General features: G+C 35.6%; 1 protein-coding gene across 2 annotated transcripts in view; it reads right to left on the bottom strand.

Annotated features, from left to right (window-relative positions):
• Nucleotides 1-1,239: 1,239 nt before the first annotated feature.
• hpse2 (heparanase 2) overlaps nucleotides 1,240-22,083 on the bottom strand; it is a 64,030-nt gene continuing 43,186 nt past the window's right edge. For both annotated transcript variants that reach the window (XM_043254639.1, XM_043254640.1), the window contains exons 9-12: nucleotides 21,173-21,287; nucleotides 15,192-15,337; nucleotides 8,475-8,621; nucleotides 1,240-3,746 (exon numbers count right to left, since the gene is read on the bottom strand). In XM_043254639.1, the coding sequence (XP_043110574.1) occupies nucleotides 3,584-3,746; nucleotides 8,475-8,621; nucleotides 15,192-15,337; nucleotides 21,173-21,287 (571 nt within the window). In that variant the 3' untranslated portion in view covers nucleotides 1,240-3,583. The remainder of the gene's footprint in view (nucleotides 3,747-8,474; nucleotides 8,622-15,191; nucleotides 15,338-21,172; nucleotides 21,288-22,083) is intronic.

Genomic DNA, 22,083 nt, shown 5'->3' with positions numbered 1-22,083 from the left:
GCATCTACATGGCTGCATGATTTAAAACATGTCTTGGATCAGCTTTGATGAGAAGAGATCAAAATCCCCTTTATCTAAATCTGAGTCTCATTCAGGTGCAAATGGTTCTCATCACTTAGTGCTGCACATGATTGTTCTGACACCGCCGTTCGCTCTCGTTCCTCAACAAAGTCTTGTCCCAGCTGCTTGGAAAGGGAACATCTGCTGGTGTACATGCTGCAAACCGGCTCCTTCCCTTTGTGAACCCTCCAGCGCTGGGATGAGGACCCTGCCGGGCCTTTGAAGACTAGCGAGTTGATCTTCTCCCCCTGACCTGATGGGACATAAAGCTCTCGGTCTTGGGTTACCAGTTGCAGCGCACTGTCACAATTTATTTCTGTACTTCTTTGCGTTCAGGCTCTCGTATAAATCACTGAGCTCTTAGCGTGCTTTTATCCTGAACGCGCGCTCCCGAACACGTGCTGGAATACTAAGCGCATTCTCGTAAAGAATCATACCGTATATTGTTCGGTTTTCTTTTAATATTTGTACTGTAATAGACGAATGGAACTTGCTCTGATCTCTGATCCTTTTCGATAGCTAAAAAAACCACGATTCGTAAACAGACGTTCATTCACACTTGATCAAGAGCGGAAAAGTCTGACAAGAGCCAGCAGGCCTTTACCTTAATCAAATTTAGATCAAAGTACTCACTGGCTTACGCAAAAAATTAAATACAAAACGAAAAAAGTTCTCAGAATCTTTGTTAAATATCAAAGCAATTACAATATTATCTTATTTCAGGTTTAAAATTATTGTTAAAATTATGTATTAAGAATACGTTTAATTTACTGAAATTTTGTACACAAAGGCCATCAGAGATGTCACTAACCATAGCCTTAAAAATCTAATAAAAATAGCTTTCTTGGCATTTTTGTTTGTTTGTAAAATTACGTAAGAAATTAATAAGTATAAGTTACAGAAACGTAGATAAGAAGAACCATTAAAGTAGTCACTCATTTTAACTTACATTGCAGTAAATGATAAAATGTGAAATAGTGTAAGTTTTGCCTTAAACCAAATAAAATGTGAAACCAAAATTGATGCATTATAGATGACAAATTGACAAATTAATATATAATACAAAATAGCTTGTGCGCTTTGAATATTCAATACATCAGAATTGTAAATGACAAGTCAAAAACAAGATCTTCAATAAACATTTTTACTATTATTTTATTTATATATTTTGACAAAAATAATATTCAGACAACCATTTCCATAATAAAATAATGCTCTTTAACTGAAAAAATATTAACAACTCTAAATTTGCAATAAACACATTCAAGGAGGAAAATAGCTTGTGAAAGTGTCATTGTACAAATTTAAGACCCTATATATCTTTAAACTCACAACAGAATCTTCCAAGTCTAAGGAAATATCACGATGATGACAGAATTATTGACCCTGGAAAATCTAACTCTATCATGACCGAGCCCGAGGAGAGGGAGGGAGACTTTTTACAGAATTCACGTATGAATTCTGTCATTTTTTTTCTTTATTTCTTTACTTTTTTTGCATTGCGAGTAAGTGACCAAAGCATATACAATGTAAAACACCGCGATACACAAGTGTGCATACTGTGAGCAACTCAATACATTTGAAATTCAAAGGGCAGCTTCAATCTCTGCTGTATGATTTACAAAAAGTACAATATAGTTATCTGCCAATGTGGACGAAAGTCAACTGTTTTTATACACACATAAACACTCACACACACAACCATAAACACACACATACATTTATATAAATAATATTTATAGAGCAAGGAAGCACACGGTTTAAATCAAAAAAAACAACTGTATGTACATTTATTATTATAAAAAAAGGTTTGTACCTGTACAAAAAAAATTAGTCTCTCAACATGCTTAATTTTAATAAGGCAGCTAGCAGCAAAAATGAATCGCTGTACATGGGATTTATAGAGGCCCTAAAACTATATGCACAACACTTCATGAAAATATATAACTAAATGGTATTTTTTTTAGAATGTACGATAATCGCCATTTTTGCAATTACTTTTTAAATAATTTGACTAATTTAATAATTATTTATTTTTGTGTAATGAATCGCTGAAAAATATAAATACCACTTGAAATATTGTCTATTCAAATATTTTAAGTGTCGCTTAATTGTCTAACACCTTCTAGGACCCCAGTATCAACACCCAGTAAGGTAGTGTTAATATAGCAGAAGAAATCTGGCTAACTAAGCTCAGGTTCACAATGTTATAGCGAAAATAAAAAAAAATGCTTTGGACACGGACAAGCTAATTTCCTGAGCTACACGGTTCTTCATAAAGCAAAACGATGCCTTCAAAAACTCCCTACTCTTTCCTTTTCAGCTTCAAAAGAGTCTGAGCTACAACGGGAAATCAAACATGTAAACATTATAAATATAAAGCTGTATTTCTCAAGATTGCAAAAAGAAGATGTTGTGTTTATTCTCTCTAATTTAGCAAATAAAACGTAAGGACTCTTTAGCGAATATCTATATATCTTCCCGTAGTACCTTCATCGTCGTACAGTTTGAAATCGTAAAGCAGCAACTGAACCGAAAAAAACCCCCCAAAAAACCTCAGAAAGAGAATCCAAGACCGCAAGCTGTTTTTCAGGACATGGGTCAGTGTTAAAAGTTTTAAAGACGGCTTTAAATAGGAGGTTCGTATTTACCGTCCCGCGATGAAAAAGTAAGATTACGGATCAAGATCTGGCCCCCGTGCCTTTTGAGAGGCTTTAGAGTCCAAAAAAGTACACAGGAGAGATGTAATTCAGATCAAACTGTTATTTGTACGACGTGATTTAGCAGGATTGACCTCTTTCCGTGCTCCTGAAACAACATTTCCAGCAAGCAATCATAGTTCTAAGACCCGCGGCCCTAAGCGTAAGCCACCTCTAAAATGATTGGTTGAAAAGACAACATTCAAGCCCCTTAAATCTAACCCTTAAAATCTGATTGGCTGTCAAGCTGGAATGCTGTTTAAGAACCAACGAGGACGTTGATCCGGGAAGACGTCCTACTCGGCTAAATCACATTAAGCTGACAGACAGGCCCACACAGAATCTGCACCCACAGAATTAAAACGGCTGTCGCTTGCGTCCTGCGCCTTTTCATCGTTCGAATATTTCGGCTAATCCGATAACGTTTCTAGCCACCAGTGAGAAGGCGGCGCTGTCGTATCTGTGCCGCCATGTTCAAACCCACCGCGCAGATTTTCAGATTCTGATCGGTCCGCTTCGTGATCGCCGCAGCGCGTCCGAACCGTTCGTAGCTTACGCTGTTCTTCGACGTCGTTTTACGGATCTCTCCGTGAAGCAGGCTTCATTACACCCCTGCAACCCGAAAGCCGCGGAAAAAAAGCGCGAGAGGGCAACCGAAATACATTCACTTTCCACGAGTCGAGCTTTTCTCGTGGTTACAAAATAGAGGAGAAATGTTGTTGGAAGCGTTCAGTGCAACCCTTGCTTTGGACCGAGGAGTCTTTTCCACGTCTCTGTGGGCTTATGGCCATGAGGATGGTCTGAGGTCGGTCGGTCGGTGTGTGTTATCTGCGGCAGGCGTAGGCATTGATGTTCTTGATGACGTAGAAGCCGATGGATACAGGTGGCATGGCTATCGTTCTTCCTGCCCTGAGTGTCCGTGGCTTGAGCTCGGGGAACGTCTCGTTGTCCACCATCCGCAAAGGCTCTCCGTTCAGCTGCACGGACCTGCGGAGCAACGGGACGCGTGTTAGCATGCTAACTGTTTTGTATCGAAAACGAGCACTGTAATGGGCTTTCTGATATATGAAGAAGTTAACCAAATATCAGTCAAAGCTTAACTGTAGACAAAAGGAGCTGGTTTTAGGACCCAGTTACACCAAGCGTAAAGGAGGTCTCTAATAATAATAAGCTCTCTGATCCCGCGCTAGGGGGCGCTGCAGCTGCATTATCAGCATTATAGAAAACATCCTGATTTTAGTGTTTGGAAGAGTTCCATGCCACACACAACTGTACCAAGATTGCATTTATTTGATCATAAATGCTGTAAAGATGTTAATGTCCCAAAGACATTTTTTATATAGTTTTTAAAAAGTCATTTATTTATAGAAATCTGAATCTTTCAGCATGGTTACTTCGGTCGTCAGTGTCACATGATCCTTCAGAAATCATTTTAATATGCTAACTTGCTGCTCAAGACATAATTATTATTATTATTATCATCAATGTTGAAAACATATATATTTTTTGCAACATTCTAAATGCCTTTACGTTTACTTTTGAACAATTTAATGTATCCTTGCTAAATAAAAGTTTTCATGTCTTATAAATTAATATTAAAATAACCTGACTATTAAGTGTTTGTTTTGTTAAAACTAAATTTAATTTGAAAAATATTTAAAGCTAAATAAAATATACATAACTATTGTAGATGTCATTTATTGATTTCTGGTATACTTATTACTACAAAAAATAAAATGAACATGGTGGTCTCCTATTCTGAGCGCAGCCAGGGACAGTTATCTTGACAAACATTGTGACATATACAGAAAAAAAAAAAAAAAAACAATATTACAATGTCATTGCTCTCAGTCCACATAACAGTTGATGGTAGCCATTGACGTAGTATAGAACAAAATACTAAGGAATTCAATGGCTACCGTCAACTGTTTGGTTACCAACAGTCTTTAAAATATCTACTTATTATGAGACGAATTAGAAATTACCACAGTTTCCTAACAGATGAAGGTTTAAACATTCATTCATGTACTATTGGTTCGGAAAGACTTTAAAGAAAAAAGCCGTCCTGACCAATTTCTATAGTTCTACACTTCCAGCAGATGTTTGGATGATCCGACCCATCGCCTCATCTTATCTTACGGTACCACAGACTGAACTGATCAGGAAGCTGCGTCTGCTTTGGGCCCGAAGCCCTTCTGAAGCACAGTGTGACGGCACGCATCAGACGCACCGGCGAGGTGGGATTGTTGATCTCCCCAATCAGCTTTCCCCCGGGGAGGATTTACTCTCAGGAGTTCAAAGCAGACAGAAGTATGTAAGAACACAGTCAGCGGTGTTTCGCTCTGGGCTTCTGGAAAGGAAGATCAGCATTTCCTCTGGATAGAACTCAAATTGAATTAAAAGTCTCCAGATAGTTCTGGAGCTCTGACGACCTCTGGCTACAGATGTAGGTATGTGTTTGAGAAATGAAAAGACCTGAAAAGACAAACCCTTCGAGGCACAGAGAGATCACAAACATCAGCCGTGATCACACAGTAGCTCTGCTTTGAGAAGTTCCAGCTCCGAAGTTCTCAACACCGCTGTGTTTTACATTTAAAAGATAACGTTGAGGTCAGCTTCTACATGAAACCACCTTTAAGGCCTAAAAAAGAGCTGGTCGTACAGAATGCATTGATTTAGAAACTTGCTCTCCTTTCTAAATATTACTAGACCAAGTAGTAAAAATAATGAACCTGTAAAAAAAATCCTTTAAAATCTAAAAAAAAAAAAAGTATTGAAAAGAAATTATACATTATATTAGTATTATTTATTTATTTTAATTTAAAATTTATTTTAATAATTTTATTAAGTTATAACCTTTTTTGGATAAAAATACAGTAAAACATTAAATATGTGGAATTATATTATACCTTAATTAACTGTTTTCCTTTTAAAATATTCAAAACAATTTTTTTCCTGTAGCATTAAATGATTTATATATAATTTTGTTCTTATAAATTCCAATAATAAAACAATAATATATAAAGGTGTGTCTATAAAGAAATGAATATTAGGATGCATATATATATATATATATATATATATATATATATATATATATATATATATATATATACACACACACACACACACACTTTTATATAATTTTTACATTTACATTTAGTCATTTTCCAGACTTTTTCCTCCAAAGTAATTAATATTTTTTATTATTAAAATTCTAAATAATTGTTTTCTTTTAAATATATTTGTGGATTCATTTATTCCAAATTTATTCATATACATTTTTTGATTTTTACATGCAAATATACATTTTGGAGCAATTTAATGATATAATGGATAGTATTAATAAAAAAAAAAACCCTAATAATTATTTAAACAAAATAACAATAATTGTATACATACGCTATGTTATATAATACATATACAGAAAAATTGTCAAATGTAAAGTAAGTGTAGCCAGCTCTCTGAATACCCCTTTCTCTCTTTGTTTCCATTTTGAATTACAGAAATATGATTCAAAACAGACAAAGACAGATCGGCCAAACATTGTAGGGAAAATTTATCCTTGAAAAGAGCAACTCTGTCTGAGAGTGTTTAAGTGTGACCCCACAAAATGAGCAGTTAATTTCCCTGCATATGCGTTACAGAGGAGTTAAGCATTGGAATGTGTCATGAGTAACTTTATAGTCTGCCTGTATATGTTACTCACTGAATTTGCTCTGGAACACACTGATTCAGCCCATATGGAGCTGTGGGCATTTCTGAAGACACAAATACGCTGCATGCTTCGCTATTTCTGACTCCACAGACACGATACAAGGAGGGAAGACTAGACTAATTAACCTAACGAATGCATTTAATGTGAATAAAGTAGATTTACAGGCCCTCGAAATTCTTCGGAATCAAGAAGAAGTCATATTTCTATAAATATTATCGAGCATGGCAAGTGGATGGTTTACGATTATTAACCGTGGGAATGGGTCTATCAAAACACACGTGATTATGGGTTTGTTTTCATACGGGTCTATGATAGATTGCCCTCTGTGATATAACTGGCAATTACTCTCTGCTTCTTCTGAATACTCCTTTCTATCCTACCCATTCAGTTTTTCCTCCCGCTGCTCGACGGAGGGATTTAAGCGCAGACTTATTCAAAGAGTTTGTGTTTCGCTGATCGACACCACCATTGTGTTTTCAAAGCATCGCGCTTAACTCCCAATAATAGACGTTAAGCTCAGACAGAGGTGGCCTTCTGGATCACAATTCCTCAAAAGAAAACAAGGAAAAAAACCGAGAGGAGAGCAAAAACGGCTTGAAATTCAAGCTGAAAGCTGCTGACAAAACTATTGCCAACATCTGCCCCGAAGGAAGCTGCATTTCACTGTACACTCAGTTTGAATTGAGCTTCAATAAACCAAGACAATGTTATTACGCTAACTCAATTGGATTGTCCATGTTTAATGGACGTTTTGATGTTTTGTTCTTGGCTTCGGATTATTTCTAGCGGAAAACTCAAAACAGAACGCTCTCTGGTGTTTGCGTCGACTTTGAGTGAAAGATATGACGTGTTTCTGCAGAACGCAGACGACCTCTGAATCATATCGGAGAGCGATATGGGGTGTTTGTGAAGAGCGAGGACGCTTCTTCGGTAATCGCATTTGCGAAGTTTTTCGTTCGTGACTAATGTCTTGAAAAAGTCGTTAGGAATAACCTGTCAAGACCGGTGAAATGTTGCATTTTAAACACATTAGCTGAGAATCTACTTGGCAGCGTATGAAGCATTTACGTGATAGAAAACATCGAAGACGATAACCGAAACCACATTCAGAAGAGCTTCAACCTGAAGAATTCAAAAGAAAACGTCCACCACGGTTAAGGATGTAGACCTGTTTACTTCGGCTTTATCGAGTAAGCGAGAGCCCACAAGGTAATCCTCGGATCCCGTTTAAGAGTTTGAGGGGATGAACAGACCGTGTTTTTATGACCCAGGTCTCTCTTTTGCCCTTTCCATGATTAGGTTAGTGTTGGCGAAACGGGATCCCCATTTGTGGAAGAGTTGAATATTTAGTCAGAAAACAGTTAGCACAGCTGTGTGTGTAGGCAGTTATAGAGAACCAGATTTATCTGTTCCGTCTGAGTTAATATGTTTAGAAAAGCAACAAATCTCCACATTGATTATTATAGTAAACCGAGAACAGAAGCATAAACTGAATTCTTAAATAAGCTGAGGTCAGAGATCTGAGACAACTAATAATAATAATAATTATTATTATTATTATTATTAATATATAATAATGTGCATAATAGTAGTATTACAATAGTATTGTTATTATATATTTTATTTTTCCACCAATGTAATATTACTATACATTATTAATATAGTAAAATATAGTATACCATAACATTACATACATACATATATTGAACTTATCCACCAATAGGAATCTCATTTCACTGGTAGTAAAGATATAAATAGCATATTTAATATAAAACAGATTTTTTTTATTTATTATTATTATTGTTATATATTTTGATTATTATTATATATTTATATTATTATTATTAGATATCTTGAAATATAATAATATAAAGGCAACAAGATATAATACTCAGTTCATAATTAAATGTATATTTACATAGAGTATATTCAGCATGTTTTTGTATTAATAGTTTCTTTTCTCAGTAAATCGCTGTCATGGATGAAAACTGACTTACGTGGAGTGAAGTCCATCTGTGCCGAAGGGCTGTAAAAGGTATTGGTGAACAGTTTTATTTCTTAAAGTCCCGGCCAGCTTGATTTTTTTCCGAGAACGATGCAAGTTGATGATGTAGATGGTTATAGACCCTTTGACGTAATCGTGACTGCAGGACAGAGAAAAAAACGAAATTTACTGTACAGCAACATTCGATTTCTGAAGGATCATTTGATGCTGTAGACTCGAGTGACAGCTGCTGAATATTCAGCTTTGCCATCACAGGAATAAATTACATAAAAATACTTTCAAACAGAAAACAGTTACATTGAATATTAATAATATATCACCTTATTACTGCTTTTACAGTATTTTGAATGCAGCCTGAGTGCGCATAATTATATTATATATTATATAAACCCAACAAGCCTTTAATAATGATAATTTAGTACGCTTCAAAAACAAATCGACGCATTTGAAAGAATATAGGCAGATGTTGCAGCTCTCCTGATGTACCATTCGAAATTCCACATACGTTGTTCACTCACTGACAGAAAAAATTGAGTCGGTTCCCAGAATTCCTTTTACGAGAGACAATGTGTTATATTTCATAACTGTCCAAACCCTGATGTGATCCGATTTCAGTACACAATAACCAAATTATAAAGTACTGTATATAAACAAAGGAGGCCCCAGTACCACGTCATATAAAAGAGCTGATTGTTTTCACAAAACAACTGTAAAAGCATTAGCTCCCCTCCCAAATTCACAGGGGTAACAAAAGCTTTATATGCGTTGGACGATCGTGTCTAAGTTACAGCGACTCCAGCGTACTGCTCCTTGTTTTCAGGGCAATGCCGCCGAAGAGCTAGCTTTAGGGAATATTAACTGGAGATAAGTATCTGGCAACACGATTAGGCAAACATGATAAAATTCAATAAGGATTCTAAGGTAAAGGCAAGGAAAACATAGCTTCCACATGTGGTATTCGTGCGCTGGTCAGAGCTTGGCTTTTGTCAGGCAAGGCTGTTAGCAATCTCACCAATCGCGAGCGACCCGGGCCATGTGCATCTTTACACCTTGGCGCACGCTGAATAGAGTTCAAGGGAAGAAAAAAAAAAAATTCAGGAACGAGACAAACCGAGACCGTGTAATGAAAACATCTCTCGTGTCATGTGATACATGTGCGGTGTCTCAGTTTTAATAGACTTTGGTAACTTGGGTAGATATTTTCCAGAAGGGCGCATTAGATCAGACGAACAGATCGAAAAATGATAAACATTGTCCAAGACTTTGAAACAATGTGCCTCTCCAGCATTCGCATGGGGAACGTAAACATGGAATCCTTCGTTTGATGTCAGCGAATGGTCCTGGGGAAATGTGGAGCGGAGAAACCACTCAAAGAGGCCTGTTTTGTATAAGGGTGTTGTGATGGATTAGTGAAGATACTGAAAGCATATCCATGACTTGTCTGACCGGCCATTTTAACCACTAATAGAACGAAAAACTTGAAAGAGGCTCGAGTGAATCCCCAATGCCTCGCAAAGAAAACCGTCTTTGGAACACTGTTCGCTTTTCCAGTGACACTGGAAATTCTGGGAATTGGATAATATATTAGACTCTTGACATTTAACAGTGCCATTTTAATAAAAAACATTTTCATTTGAAATGAAATCGTCCGTCTATCATCAGTTAAAACAGTCAGCGTCACCTTGCCACTGGAAAGGCAAAGCAAAAGCAACGCGTTTAGCGGATCGGTTTTAGCTGCAGACCAGCTGTTTTGGGTTTCATGCCATTTACAGAGATTACTTGTTCGGTTTGTGGTGGTTTCGGTTTGATGGATAAGATACAACGTGATGAGATTTTGAACGTGGCCCAAAACTCTGTCATCTGTATGTATCAGAAATTGCAACTGGATAACGTCAGTGTGCTTTAAAATATCTCGCGTTTACAGACCTGAAACCTTCTCTACTAAAAAATAAGATGCTAGGAGAAAAACATACCATGCCATAGCATGAATACAATTTCAAACCTTTTTCTGAACCGCAGTGTCAGGGAGTTACTAAAAGTAGCAATGCCTCCTATTGCAAAGTCACTCACCTTTAGGCAAAAAAAAAATTCTTTATATGTCTCTAACTTAAGTATTTTTGATAGTCCAATTCATTTTAGTGATTCAACATTTCCTTTTAAGGACTCACTGATTCATTTAAGTGAGTGAAAGATTCAATCTAGTGATTTGAGAATTCATTTTCATGATTTAGAAATTCATTCAAGCTTCTTATGTCTTTTATTTTACAAAGTATGCAAATGCTGCTTTGACTTATTAAACAAATTTCTCTCTTCAGTTTAATGTTGTCAGCAATATTTAGATCCTCATAAAAAGATTAACTACACCATTCCAGCATTCGGGATTGATTGATTTTTAAAACGATTATTACTTTTTTCAGCATTGGAGTGCATTCAATTAATAAAAAGTGATAATAAAGACTTTTTATTTTACAAAAGATTTCTAATAACTCAAATAAATGCTGTTCCTTTGAACTTTCTATTAATTAAAGGATTCTAAAAGCAACACAAATGTTATCAACGTTAACAGTAAAATTGCATTAACAGTGAATTAACAGTAAATGTAACAATTCCAATCCTCAATTACACTTAACACTTAATAAATAAAAGTCCTTTTTTTAAATAACAACATTTGTACTGTTTCAATGTTGTTTTCCCCAAAATACAAACTCTAAAAAAAACAACTTTCTCACTCCAAACTTTTGAATGGTAGTGCCAAAAAAAAGATACACTCGTTAAAAAGCTTTCATGTTTTTGTTGACTGTACTTCCCATTATGAGTAGCCCATTTCAAAGCAGCCTCCCCCAGCGCTGTTTTCTTTAAATGTCTGTTTCAGTAAAACCGTCTGACCTGCAGGAATCCTGAAGCCAGGGGCCTGTTGCAGCGCAGACACAGAGCTGTAACTGAGCTGAGACACGGGGATCTGTAGACCGTAAACCTACACTGCTGCTGAAAAGCTGGCAGGTCCCACTCACATCATTCTGGGGGTAATAGATAATCATCAAAGGGAATGATGGCACTTTTTATCTGGCCCGGGTACAGACCTTCCTATTGTCCCGCAGCTCTACTCCCCTCACCTGCCTGAGCCTTTGGTGTCTTTCTGCGCCTCTCACGCTGTAGAAAGAGACTCCGCACACTTGACAATTGATACTTGTTAAATTTTATGGGCTCTCACTCTGAAAGAGTGGCTGTCTGGACTCAGTAATTTATGTGTTTGAGAATGAGCAGGTAAGCCCTAAAATCATCCACTACGGCTATGTACTCAGATGACGGCAAGCTGTGTAAAGAAAGTGCTACAGGTAAAAAAAAAATCTTGTTTGGGTGATGTACTTGCTATATACACTGACACAAGCAGCCTACCTAGACAGCATTTCAAGGCATCATAGGCATGTTCCCAACACCAAGTCAACAACTCACTTCTAAGAAATTGGTTCTGGAGCCAATTTTCACATTGGGCAATCAAGTGGCAACCCAACACAGCACCAAAATGGTTGATTGTACAAAATTGAATCACGGCGGTTTCATGCTCTCTGCATCCATTATTCCACCACATAAAAAACTGCGGTCGGAACAAACCATGTATATCTCTATTTGAAGTGAAGCCGTATAAAATGCAGTCTGGGCCATATTTAACTAGTTTTGTTCAAAATGTTGGAAGACAATAAGATCATGGTTTCTATAGAAATATTGCACAGCACAACAGTTTTAAACACTGATAATAATGTTTCTTGAGCAGCAAATCAGAATTATTATAATGATCATTGAAAGATTGTGTTACACTGAAGCCTGGAGTAATGATGCTGAAAATTCAGCATGGGAATAAATAATGTTTTATTAAAAAGAGGGACCAAGTAGGCGCTGTAGAGTAGTGGCTTTATATTAGCAATTATCGTAAGCTTCATTTGAATAATTATGTGACTACTTGCAGTGCCAAGGAAACCAAGATTCAGGACTTGGTTTACTGACGATGCCGAAATTACAGAACACAGATGCAACATCTCATTTGCATATGGACTAACACAATAAACCAAGTACAGTGCAAATTTGCATAGTTGCAAATAAGCAGAGCCAATGCTTATTTGCATCAGGTATGGGTGATCTACTCGTGACGCTGACGCAAAATAGTTTAAGATGTGCTTTTTTTTAGGCATTTAATAACGATGCACACACCAGTAATTTGGCAATCGCAAACGTTAGTAAATCATGTTACGTGATTTATTTTATTATTCTCCTCCCATAAATTTTGCCTCTAAAAGGGTAACTGCATACTCAGTAACGTCAGATTAATTCTTCACCGTAAATCACGATAATACTATTTCAACCCTAAAATATGGTTTGCACTGGTGCAAGGTGTTTGTAAATTTGGCCGTCGGAGAACTGTGGAAAAATATGCAATGTGCATGTTACTGTCATACCTGAGGAAACAAAAAAAATTCTAATTTCTTTGGAAAATGGATTTCTTTGGAAAATTCCGGATCACCTGGACACAAAGACGGGCAAATTGAAATTGGAAAGAGCACATTGCTCTTCACTCCAAAACCGGTTTAAGACAGCCATCCCTGACCTGTCGTTGTTTGATTTCATAATTTTCAAGACACACAGTAAAAGAGCTGGAGTACACTAAACTACTAAAATACACTACTCAATTGTTGCCCCAATTTTTTATCTTTTTTTTTGCAGACTACTAACAAGTGCTGGCTTAGTGACCATATAATTCTTCTGCAGATCTAGCCTAGACTTTGAAATACATTTTCATTGTATTAAGAACAGACTGACTGCGGAGCCTTGCAGATGCCTGATTTATGGCGTGATGACTTTTGGTGAAGAATAAGAATGGCGTTTGGAAACAAGCTTGTGTCTCTCTTCACAGCAAGGTTTGTTTGAAAAGCCTTGTGAGCTGGTTGAAAGGGTGGTTCCCATGTTTCTTCTTTTTTGTTATTTGTAGTATAGTTCTGGAAAATGTTTTCATTTTCTTTTTTTTTTTCTTTTAGGTCACTATCTGCACTGTTCAAAGTAACAATACAGCTGTTTCTCGAGTGAGGCCTATGACGATGGTATTTCATCTTGGAATGTCAAAGGAATTTATAATCCTATAAAAACGAAAGAAGGTTTCGTCTTGGTATAGCAGTATTACAAAAAAAAAAAACACATATAGATATATACTTCTAATCCTTTTCAATGAAAAGTAGAGATACTATCTCAAAGTACGAATTACTGGAGGCAATTAAAATGAATCAGGATGGAAAAGTGCCAGGCTCTATGTTATAGGCTATGAATTTAATACAAAAATAGCACGGTTTATTTATCACTCATTTAAAGTTGGAGAGCTTCCTGAATCTCTGAGTGAAGCTAATATTTCTCTAAGCAAGGTAAACGTCCCAAAGCCTGCTCTTCAAATACATCTGTATCTTTATTTAATATGGACTTTGTTATATAAAATCGTGGCTTCTTGTTTGGAGAAAGTAATAACCAAATAGGTTTTATAAGACGCTGTACATCTTGCAAAAACATGAAATGTCTCCTTAATTTAATAGAAAAGCATGAGATTGAGGGGTAAGTGCTTTCTCTCAATGCCGAGAAAGCATTTGAATGCATAGAGTAGTCATATTTATTTTTTTGGTTTTAGAAAAATTTAATTAACCTCTACTCCACTTGTGAACAATCCAGACTTCCTTCCAGACAGAGGTTACGCAAGGCTTAAATAATGGGTGAAACAAGGTATTAGTCAGCTTATGGACTTGTTTGATGAAGTTTGATACATGGCTTTCAACTGTCCATGCAGGACTTTTTTTATATTTTTTACATATTATAAACTTTATTGTCAAAGATACCTCATTATGTTATAAAAAGCCTATCTCCTCCTTCAGACACTAAAAGGTCGGTGAGTCTGTTATACAATGTTCTTAATATTAGATTAGATAAACTGTTCTGAATACTAGACTTGCTCAGAAGAGAGACCTCAATGTCTCCAAGTAAAGATGAATGGAGAAGCATTCTGACATATGCAAAATCCATTTTAGTATGTGATAATGCCAAGGGTTTAGTAATAGATCCTTTATTTTTGATCCTTGGTCTGCCAGACCATTTTTATAATGTTAATTATGAAAAAATAAAATAATTAAATGACTAAACTATTCAGCAGAAAGGTTTTCCAGTTTATATGCCTCAAGTGAATATATCATTGTTTTTAACTATTAATGTACTTTTATGTACTTTACATGCTTTTCTGGCTCTTCAATAAATACAGTGTTAACATTGTATTTGTGTATATATGTGTAAATGTGTGTAACATTTAAAAAATCTTTTGAACTCCAAAACCTTTGAACGGTATAGTTTAGATGACTTTACAAGTAACTAACTTTAACTTACTAACGTTTAAGAATAAAAGCCATTTTAAATAGTGATCATTTTACAATACTACTGTTTTTACTTTATTCTTGATTAAATACATTTTCTTAAATTTCAAACACTAAACTTTTGAACAAATATTACCTTTGTTGATGAATATTACCTTTAATAAAGACCTGTAATTAAATTTCATTAAATCGGTTTGTTTTGACCGTTCTAAAATGATTTTTTTTTTTCAGATACCAAGGTTGCTTGCTAGGTGTGGAACAGAACTGATGTACTTGAATGACCGTATCTTACGTCAGACAGTCTAATGAGGACCTACTTGTGAAAGCTGGTGCAGTGCGCATAGATGCGGAGTTTGTCCCGGATCACCCGTCCAGGCCGTGGTTTCCTCTGGAGACCCTCGACGTGCACCCCGAGCACCCTCGGGCCCACCAGACGTTTAAAGAGCAGAGACAACCAGTAATCCTACAATACCAACACATAAAACACATGTTACGAAATAAAAAGCATCACTGAGCCATTTTTACTGGAGCTCTGCCATGTCAACACGCATGTTAGGTCAAGCAATGCCATATAATTCTGCCATAGAATCGTGTCAGTGTGGTGCACCTCTGCATAAGAAACATGATTCATGCAAGATGATTCTGGTTTAAATACACTAGACAGATGTGGCATTTCCCCGCCTGCACAAATCCAATGAATTCCAGCATCCTTCCATCTTTCAAAGGAGTTTTAATTTTACATTTGGTAAATAGAAAGCTGCAGAAAGCTGAATTGGAAAAGAAGAATAATGGCGTAACGCAAGTTTCTCATATCTGCCTTCAGTTTAGTAAAAACTAAGAGATAGAAAGAAATGCACATGTGCTTCAGTCTTTTATTGAGAGGGACATTTTCTTGGATGCTCGAATGGAGAGATGTAGGCATAGTCTTTCGTTGGAAGATTTTCCTGTTAAAACTAAGGAAACAGAAAATAAAAAAAAAAAAAAATTGTTTTGACCACAATAAAAAAAATGGCTCATGGAAATGAAAGATAAACACTGTATTTTTTTTCCTCTTACAGGAAAAATAAAACTCATAAAGATGCATGTGCAAAATGTAAAATGTCCTAAAAGTTAATACCTTCTTTAAATCTGGCATGAATTTTCAACTTGTGTTTTTGTGCATGTAAATGATTGTTCATGCCAAATATTATCCTGCTATAGTTTCTAGATCGAAAATCAATCTATACAATCACCGCATTGAATTTACTATGATCCAGTAAAACCTTTGCATCACATTCATTGCACAAGAGTTTCAAATGGGAAACTCCAGCTTAGTGTTTCCTTCATGATTACATGGATTTTTATTGCATGGATGGCTACCTGAGTTTCACATGTATGACTGCAATAGGTCTCTCCTAATACCTCTCATCAGTTCCTAAATTCAACACCTAATTGAACTGGTTCAAAGCAGCATGTGTGCATCAGGAAGTTCCCATGCAATCCTGCATATGGCAGCATTTAAAGGCTTCTTTTGCAGGGAAACTTTAACTTAATTTACTCCGGCAGTGTACATTGTGCAGCATCTGCTATAGGCAGTGGGAAAAAGAGATTGGGGAATAGGTGGGTCTCTATAAAAACACATATCAAAAATGATGCAGTGAAGCTTCACACGTCTGCTTTAAAAGCAATTTGACTGTATATGTGTATCGAACCAGGACTACAAAACCAGTAATAAGGGTCAGCTGTTTGAAAATGAGATTCATGTATCATAAATAAGCTTTCCACCGATTTATGGTTTGAGAGGATAAGGCAATATTTGTCTGAGATATAACTATTAAAAAAATCTGAAATCACAAGGTACAAAAAAATCTGAAATCACAAGGTACAAAAAAATCTAAATATTGAGAAAATTGTCAAATTAAGATCTTGGCAGTGCATATAACTAATCAAATTTACTCTTAATAGATAAACATTACATTTTTATTTAGAGAGAGTAGGAAATGTACACAATATCTCGATGGAACATGATTTTTATTTAGAAACCTGATCATTATGACCCATACTATGTATTTTTGGCTATTGCTGTATAATTTTTTAATACTTTTTTTAACAGTAATGTCAGAAAATTGTTGAAAAAAATAACAGCTTGAGCACAATCTAGAACAGGAGACCAGAGTCTAGATTTCAGCGTTTCATACTAATGTATACTTGGGTCTGTGGAAAGATATGCACTTTTTTTGCAGTCTACCAAAATGTTATGGAGATGCAGGTGCACTAGGCCACTAGAGCGTACAAAACAATCTCAGGAGTGCTCACATCAACAACTTTAAGGGTCCTTCTTGTACTTTCTGAAAGCATGTTGGCCGATAATACCAGCATTTTGCTTAGAAAGCATTTCTCAGCCCTCCCGGTAAAACTGGGATTATGAGATGGCTATAATGGCTATATAATGAAACCACTTTAATAATGAATAAATTAAAGTCAAACCACTAAAGACCTGAGGGATTAAAGGATATGACCAACTTGCTTGTCTTTAATACCAACAGGATATAAGCAAATGCCATGTTCTGTAATGCCAGGCAGACACATATTAACTTAACGTGAGAGTGTGCAACAAAAACAAAGCAATTTTAACCACATAATAAACAACTGGGAGCAATAAGGAGCTACATTTTAATAATATTTAAAGGTGAAGCGTGTAATTTTCACACCACACTAACCGCTGAAACTAAATGGAATTACAATAAAACTGGAACGGCTAGGTTTTCTTGTCTTGCTGTGAAAATATTGCCGGGCATGTTGCAGTTGTGCCTATTAGCCTGATTCAAAGTCCACTGTTATCTGATCTGAGATATGTCTAAAGCAATATGTCTAGAGAATAAATCATACTGATATTAATTTTTAGATTATTGAAGAAAGGTGCGTCATTAAATTCACCTAGCTGATGAAAATCTATAATAAAATTAATATAGAGCATATTGAACAAAAGTGTGCTGTTTCTTTCATCCAGCAAAAAAGTAAAATAACAAAATGTTGATTAAATAATTTTAGATGGTAATAAAAAACATGTGCAGATTATTAAAGCCAGGTGTGCTGTCTTTTGCCCATAAAAACGATGAATAAATAAACATATGAATAAATAATTGTGCAGGGTATTGAAGAGAGGTGTGCTAATTCTTTCATTTGGCAGATAAAAAATAAATAAAACAAAATTAAATAAAAATATTAATACCTATATCAATTAATATCACTGTGCAGATTATACACAAATGTCTACTATTACACAATGAAAAAATATTAATCATAATATTATCGTGCAGATTATTGAAGAGAGATGCACTATAAACTTAAACACCTAAACAGATGAAAAACTATAAATAAATATATAAATAAGAGAGGTGTGCTATTTCTTTTATCTGTTTGATAAAATAATAATAATAATAATAATACTGATTAATATTAATATTGTGCAAATTAATAGAGTCTACTATTACATAAATTACAATTAAAACTTATTGCTATTATTATTATTGTGGAGATAAAAACTAGTACTGCTTTAACCAGCAGAATAAATTGCATACATAAAAAAAAAAAAAAAAAAAATATATATATATATATATATATATATATATATATATATATATATAAATGAACAAATGAATGAATGAATGTGCCCTTCATTAAAGAGACATGTGCTACTGCTTTTATGAAAAAAATGATTGATTATGAATGTACAAATTATTAAATATTCAACATATTCAATATGAGCAAGAACAAATACTAGAATAAAAAGATAGGAACTTGGATTTAGAAACTATTTAACATCAGAAATGACACATATCATCTTAATAGTCTAAAGGGGTGGATGTATAGTGGGAATTGAACTGACAGAATACATTGTTAGTGCACTTCTAAAATCGCCTGTTTGTGATTAGCATCAATCAAAAAGACCGTCTGAAAATACAAGAAACAGCAAGAGACAAGGGCTTTTAAAAAAAAAAGCAGCAAAGCAAGAAAAGGGGATGAGATCATCTGCTGAGGTGTGAAGGGAAAGAAACTGAGACATGACTCAGTAAGGGATTAAAGAAAAAAGGTTGGACCGTAAATTTTCCACGCAGGCCGACAGGTTGCGGCTGTTGCGAATTCTCGCAGTGGGGCTTCTGGCAGTTCCCACAGACATCCAGCTATGTTTAAAGCATTGCGATCCCAGCAGGGGGCGATTGGTCCTTGGAATAACTAGAGATGTTGAACGAGAAGCAGGGGGAAAAAAGACGACCGTTTCGAAAGTTGTGAGCAGTGCTTGACGAAAGCGCAGCTCATAGTGCTTTTTATGGAAAGATGCTCATCCTGGCTTGTCCTGGAAGAAGCTCCTGTTGAGATTCTGAGAAATCCAGAGTAGCCTTCGGTGAAACGTTGCATAATCAAGAACTTCTACCATTGGTGTATTTGTTCCTTTTTTATGTCTTCCTTTGGTTTTATTGCTTGAACAGGAACATATGTTATCCTGAGAGGGTCGACAGGTCTGGCTCTCCACTGCTGGTGGGCTGTAAAAGAACAGAGGGCCACGAGCAGATAATGTATCTATCAGCATCTGGAGTCAGGGAGGATTGCGTGTAGGAACCAGAAGGTAAGCTGCAGGTGAGTCTGAAGTGGGTCTGCTTCAGTGTTCAGAGGGGAAGTAGCCGTTTGTTTTTGTCTGCATGAAAATCAGTTAAAAGGATTCTAACAAAATAACATTCTTTACTTGTATTTGATTTCACAAATTCGATTTGTGTCAAATTTCCATTTTATGTTCTGTTTAGAGGGATTATACATTATTTACGCTTTGTGTCCCAAAGAATAATATAGCAGTTTTAGCCGTTTTATAATATTTAGTTTCTCCAACATTCTTTTAATATGCACCTATGAAAAACAGAATATATAAAATATTTAAATATTATTTACGCAATAGATAAATATGAAATATTACTTAATAAAACTCGATAAAATTTATGCCATGTCTTACATAAATGTAATTTATTACTCTGTAATTTATTAAACAGTTAATCACAAAATAAAAAATGTTGTTCTAATTATTCAGAAGTGTGTGTATTCTGCATACACATATATATATATATATATATATATATATATATATATATATATATAAAAACATATATGAACAAAAGTTATATATTATATAAACAGTATATATTTATATTCATGTAATTTTAATATATATTACTTTTTCTTACATATACATGTGTGTATTTATATATACATAATAAATATAATACGTACACTCCAATGTATTGTAAACAAATGTTATGTAAACAAAAACTGCGATTAATTATTTGACAGCACTAGTAATTTATAGTTTTCTTTTATATTCTACATGTAATATATGTACATTTTATATTTATAAATTGTAACAAGAATTTTTGAATATGCGCGCACACACATACACGCACACACACTTTGAAGTATAATATAAAATATGGTAGAAATGCTTTATAAATAGTTTGCAAACCAAGAAGAAAAATGTAATGTTAGTATATGAAAATGTTGCATATTTATTCGTTTTATATCTGGAGTGGAGGCCTAAAATATTTTGCACAATTAAGAGATCCCACAATATTAGTGACGATGTAAAAAAACCTCAGAATGAAAAGATCCACAGAACACTATTGTTAAGTTTCTTTTAGTCATGGTCTTTTATGCGGGTTCACAAATCAAATCGAAATTTAATTGAAGTCTTCTGTCCGTCCTGTCTCCAGGGGGCTGACCTGCAGACACTGTGAAAGAGTGAGGTCTACATAATTCAGGATGAAGTTGGCAGCGGTCTGGAGGGTGGGGATACCTGTGGAGTGTCCTGGGCTCAGGTTGCAGTGCTGTCAGCATCTGGCTGTTCCACACAGTGGGGCACACATGTAGAGGGGATGGGAGACAGGTGACACTGTCTCAGGCTTGAATTTCAGTGCAGTTCGCCTCAGCTGCCCAGTATTCAACACCACTAAACACCTTTCATCTTAGCTAATAGGTCCCACGGGAAAAGCCATAAGGTGCCTGAGCCACATGCTAAAGACCGACTCAGCCTAATACTATTTTCGTACGCTTCATGATGGAAAAAACGACACCCTGCTCGTTTTTAACCGATTCGCTTTGGGTGGTTTAACAATACGGTAACGAGCATACCTCACAGATCACTGCGTATGGTGTTAATTTGCGTAACCTTTAGTGCGTGTGGTATATGACTCGAATCTGTCTGCAGGTAATGTCTGAGTGTTAAACGGCTTTGGCTGCTTTTGATTTGGGTTCTGTTTATGTGCTTAAAACTTACAGGTAAAGGGTTGAAGTTCTGGTCGACGAGGTGGTTGTATCCGTGATCGAAAAAAGAATGTCGGAGTACAACATCGATCCCATGAGCCGCTGCGATACCGAGGGTGTTCAGCCACCTGAGGCCAGCAAAAACATTGAGATCATTAGGAATGCGATGGAATTTAATGCTTTGTCAGGTTTTTGCATTTTTCCACAAACGACTTTAGTTCGAGCTACAGAATCAGTTACAACTCCTTTCGGTATTTAAACACACTCTTAAGAATAAAGTGGGTTAAAAAGTTCTTCACGGTGATACCGGAAGCACTTTATTTTACAGTCCTATTCTTCATGTACATATGTACTTATAGTAATTACAATAACTAGATAACCCTGAACCTAACCCTACACCTAACCCTAGCCCACGTAGTTACTTTAATACTTGGTTGCACTGTATTTTGCAGTACATGTACTTATAATGTACTACCCAATACCCAATACCCAGTACACTGTAAGTAATTTCACGTACTGTAAAATAAAGGGCAACTGTAATTCCATTGAAGATTATTTTCAGCCAAAGGTTCTTTGAAGAACCATCTCTTTCTTAACTTTATTATAACCTGAAAGACCACAAAAATATCTTCAGATTTTAAAGGTCTCTATGGAACCATTTAGAAAAAAAAACATTCTTCAATGGCATTGCGAAGCACTTTTATTTTTAGTGGAAATTCAAATGTAAAGTGCATGTTTGCCTTTGTAGACAGGAAATGAAGTGGGAGAGAGAAGAGGGATGGGATCGAGAAAGTTCCTTGAGCTGGGATTCGAACTCGGGATTCTCAAATTTGCATTTTGTATTAAACTACACAAAGAAGGCCATAAAATATCTTTAACATGAGTGAGATTGAGATTCATGTGGCCTGTTTGACAGAAATTGTA

This window comes from Puntigrus tetrazona, chromosome 13 (assembly GCF_018831695.1).
Source record: "Puntigrus tetrazona isolate hp1 chromosome 13, ASM1883169v1, whole genome shotgun sequence".
Taxonomy (NCBI): domain Eukaryota; kingdom Metazoa; phylum Chordata; class Actinopteri; order Cypriniformes; family Cyprinidae; genus Puntigrus; species Puntigrus tetrazona.
This window is presented reverse-complemented; position numbering and strand designations above follow the sequence as displayed.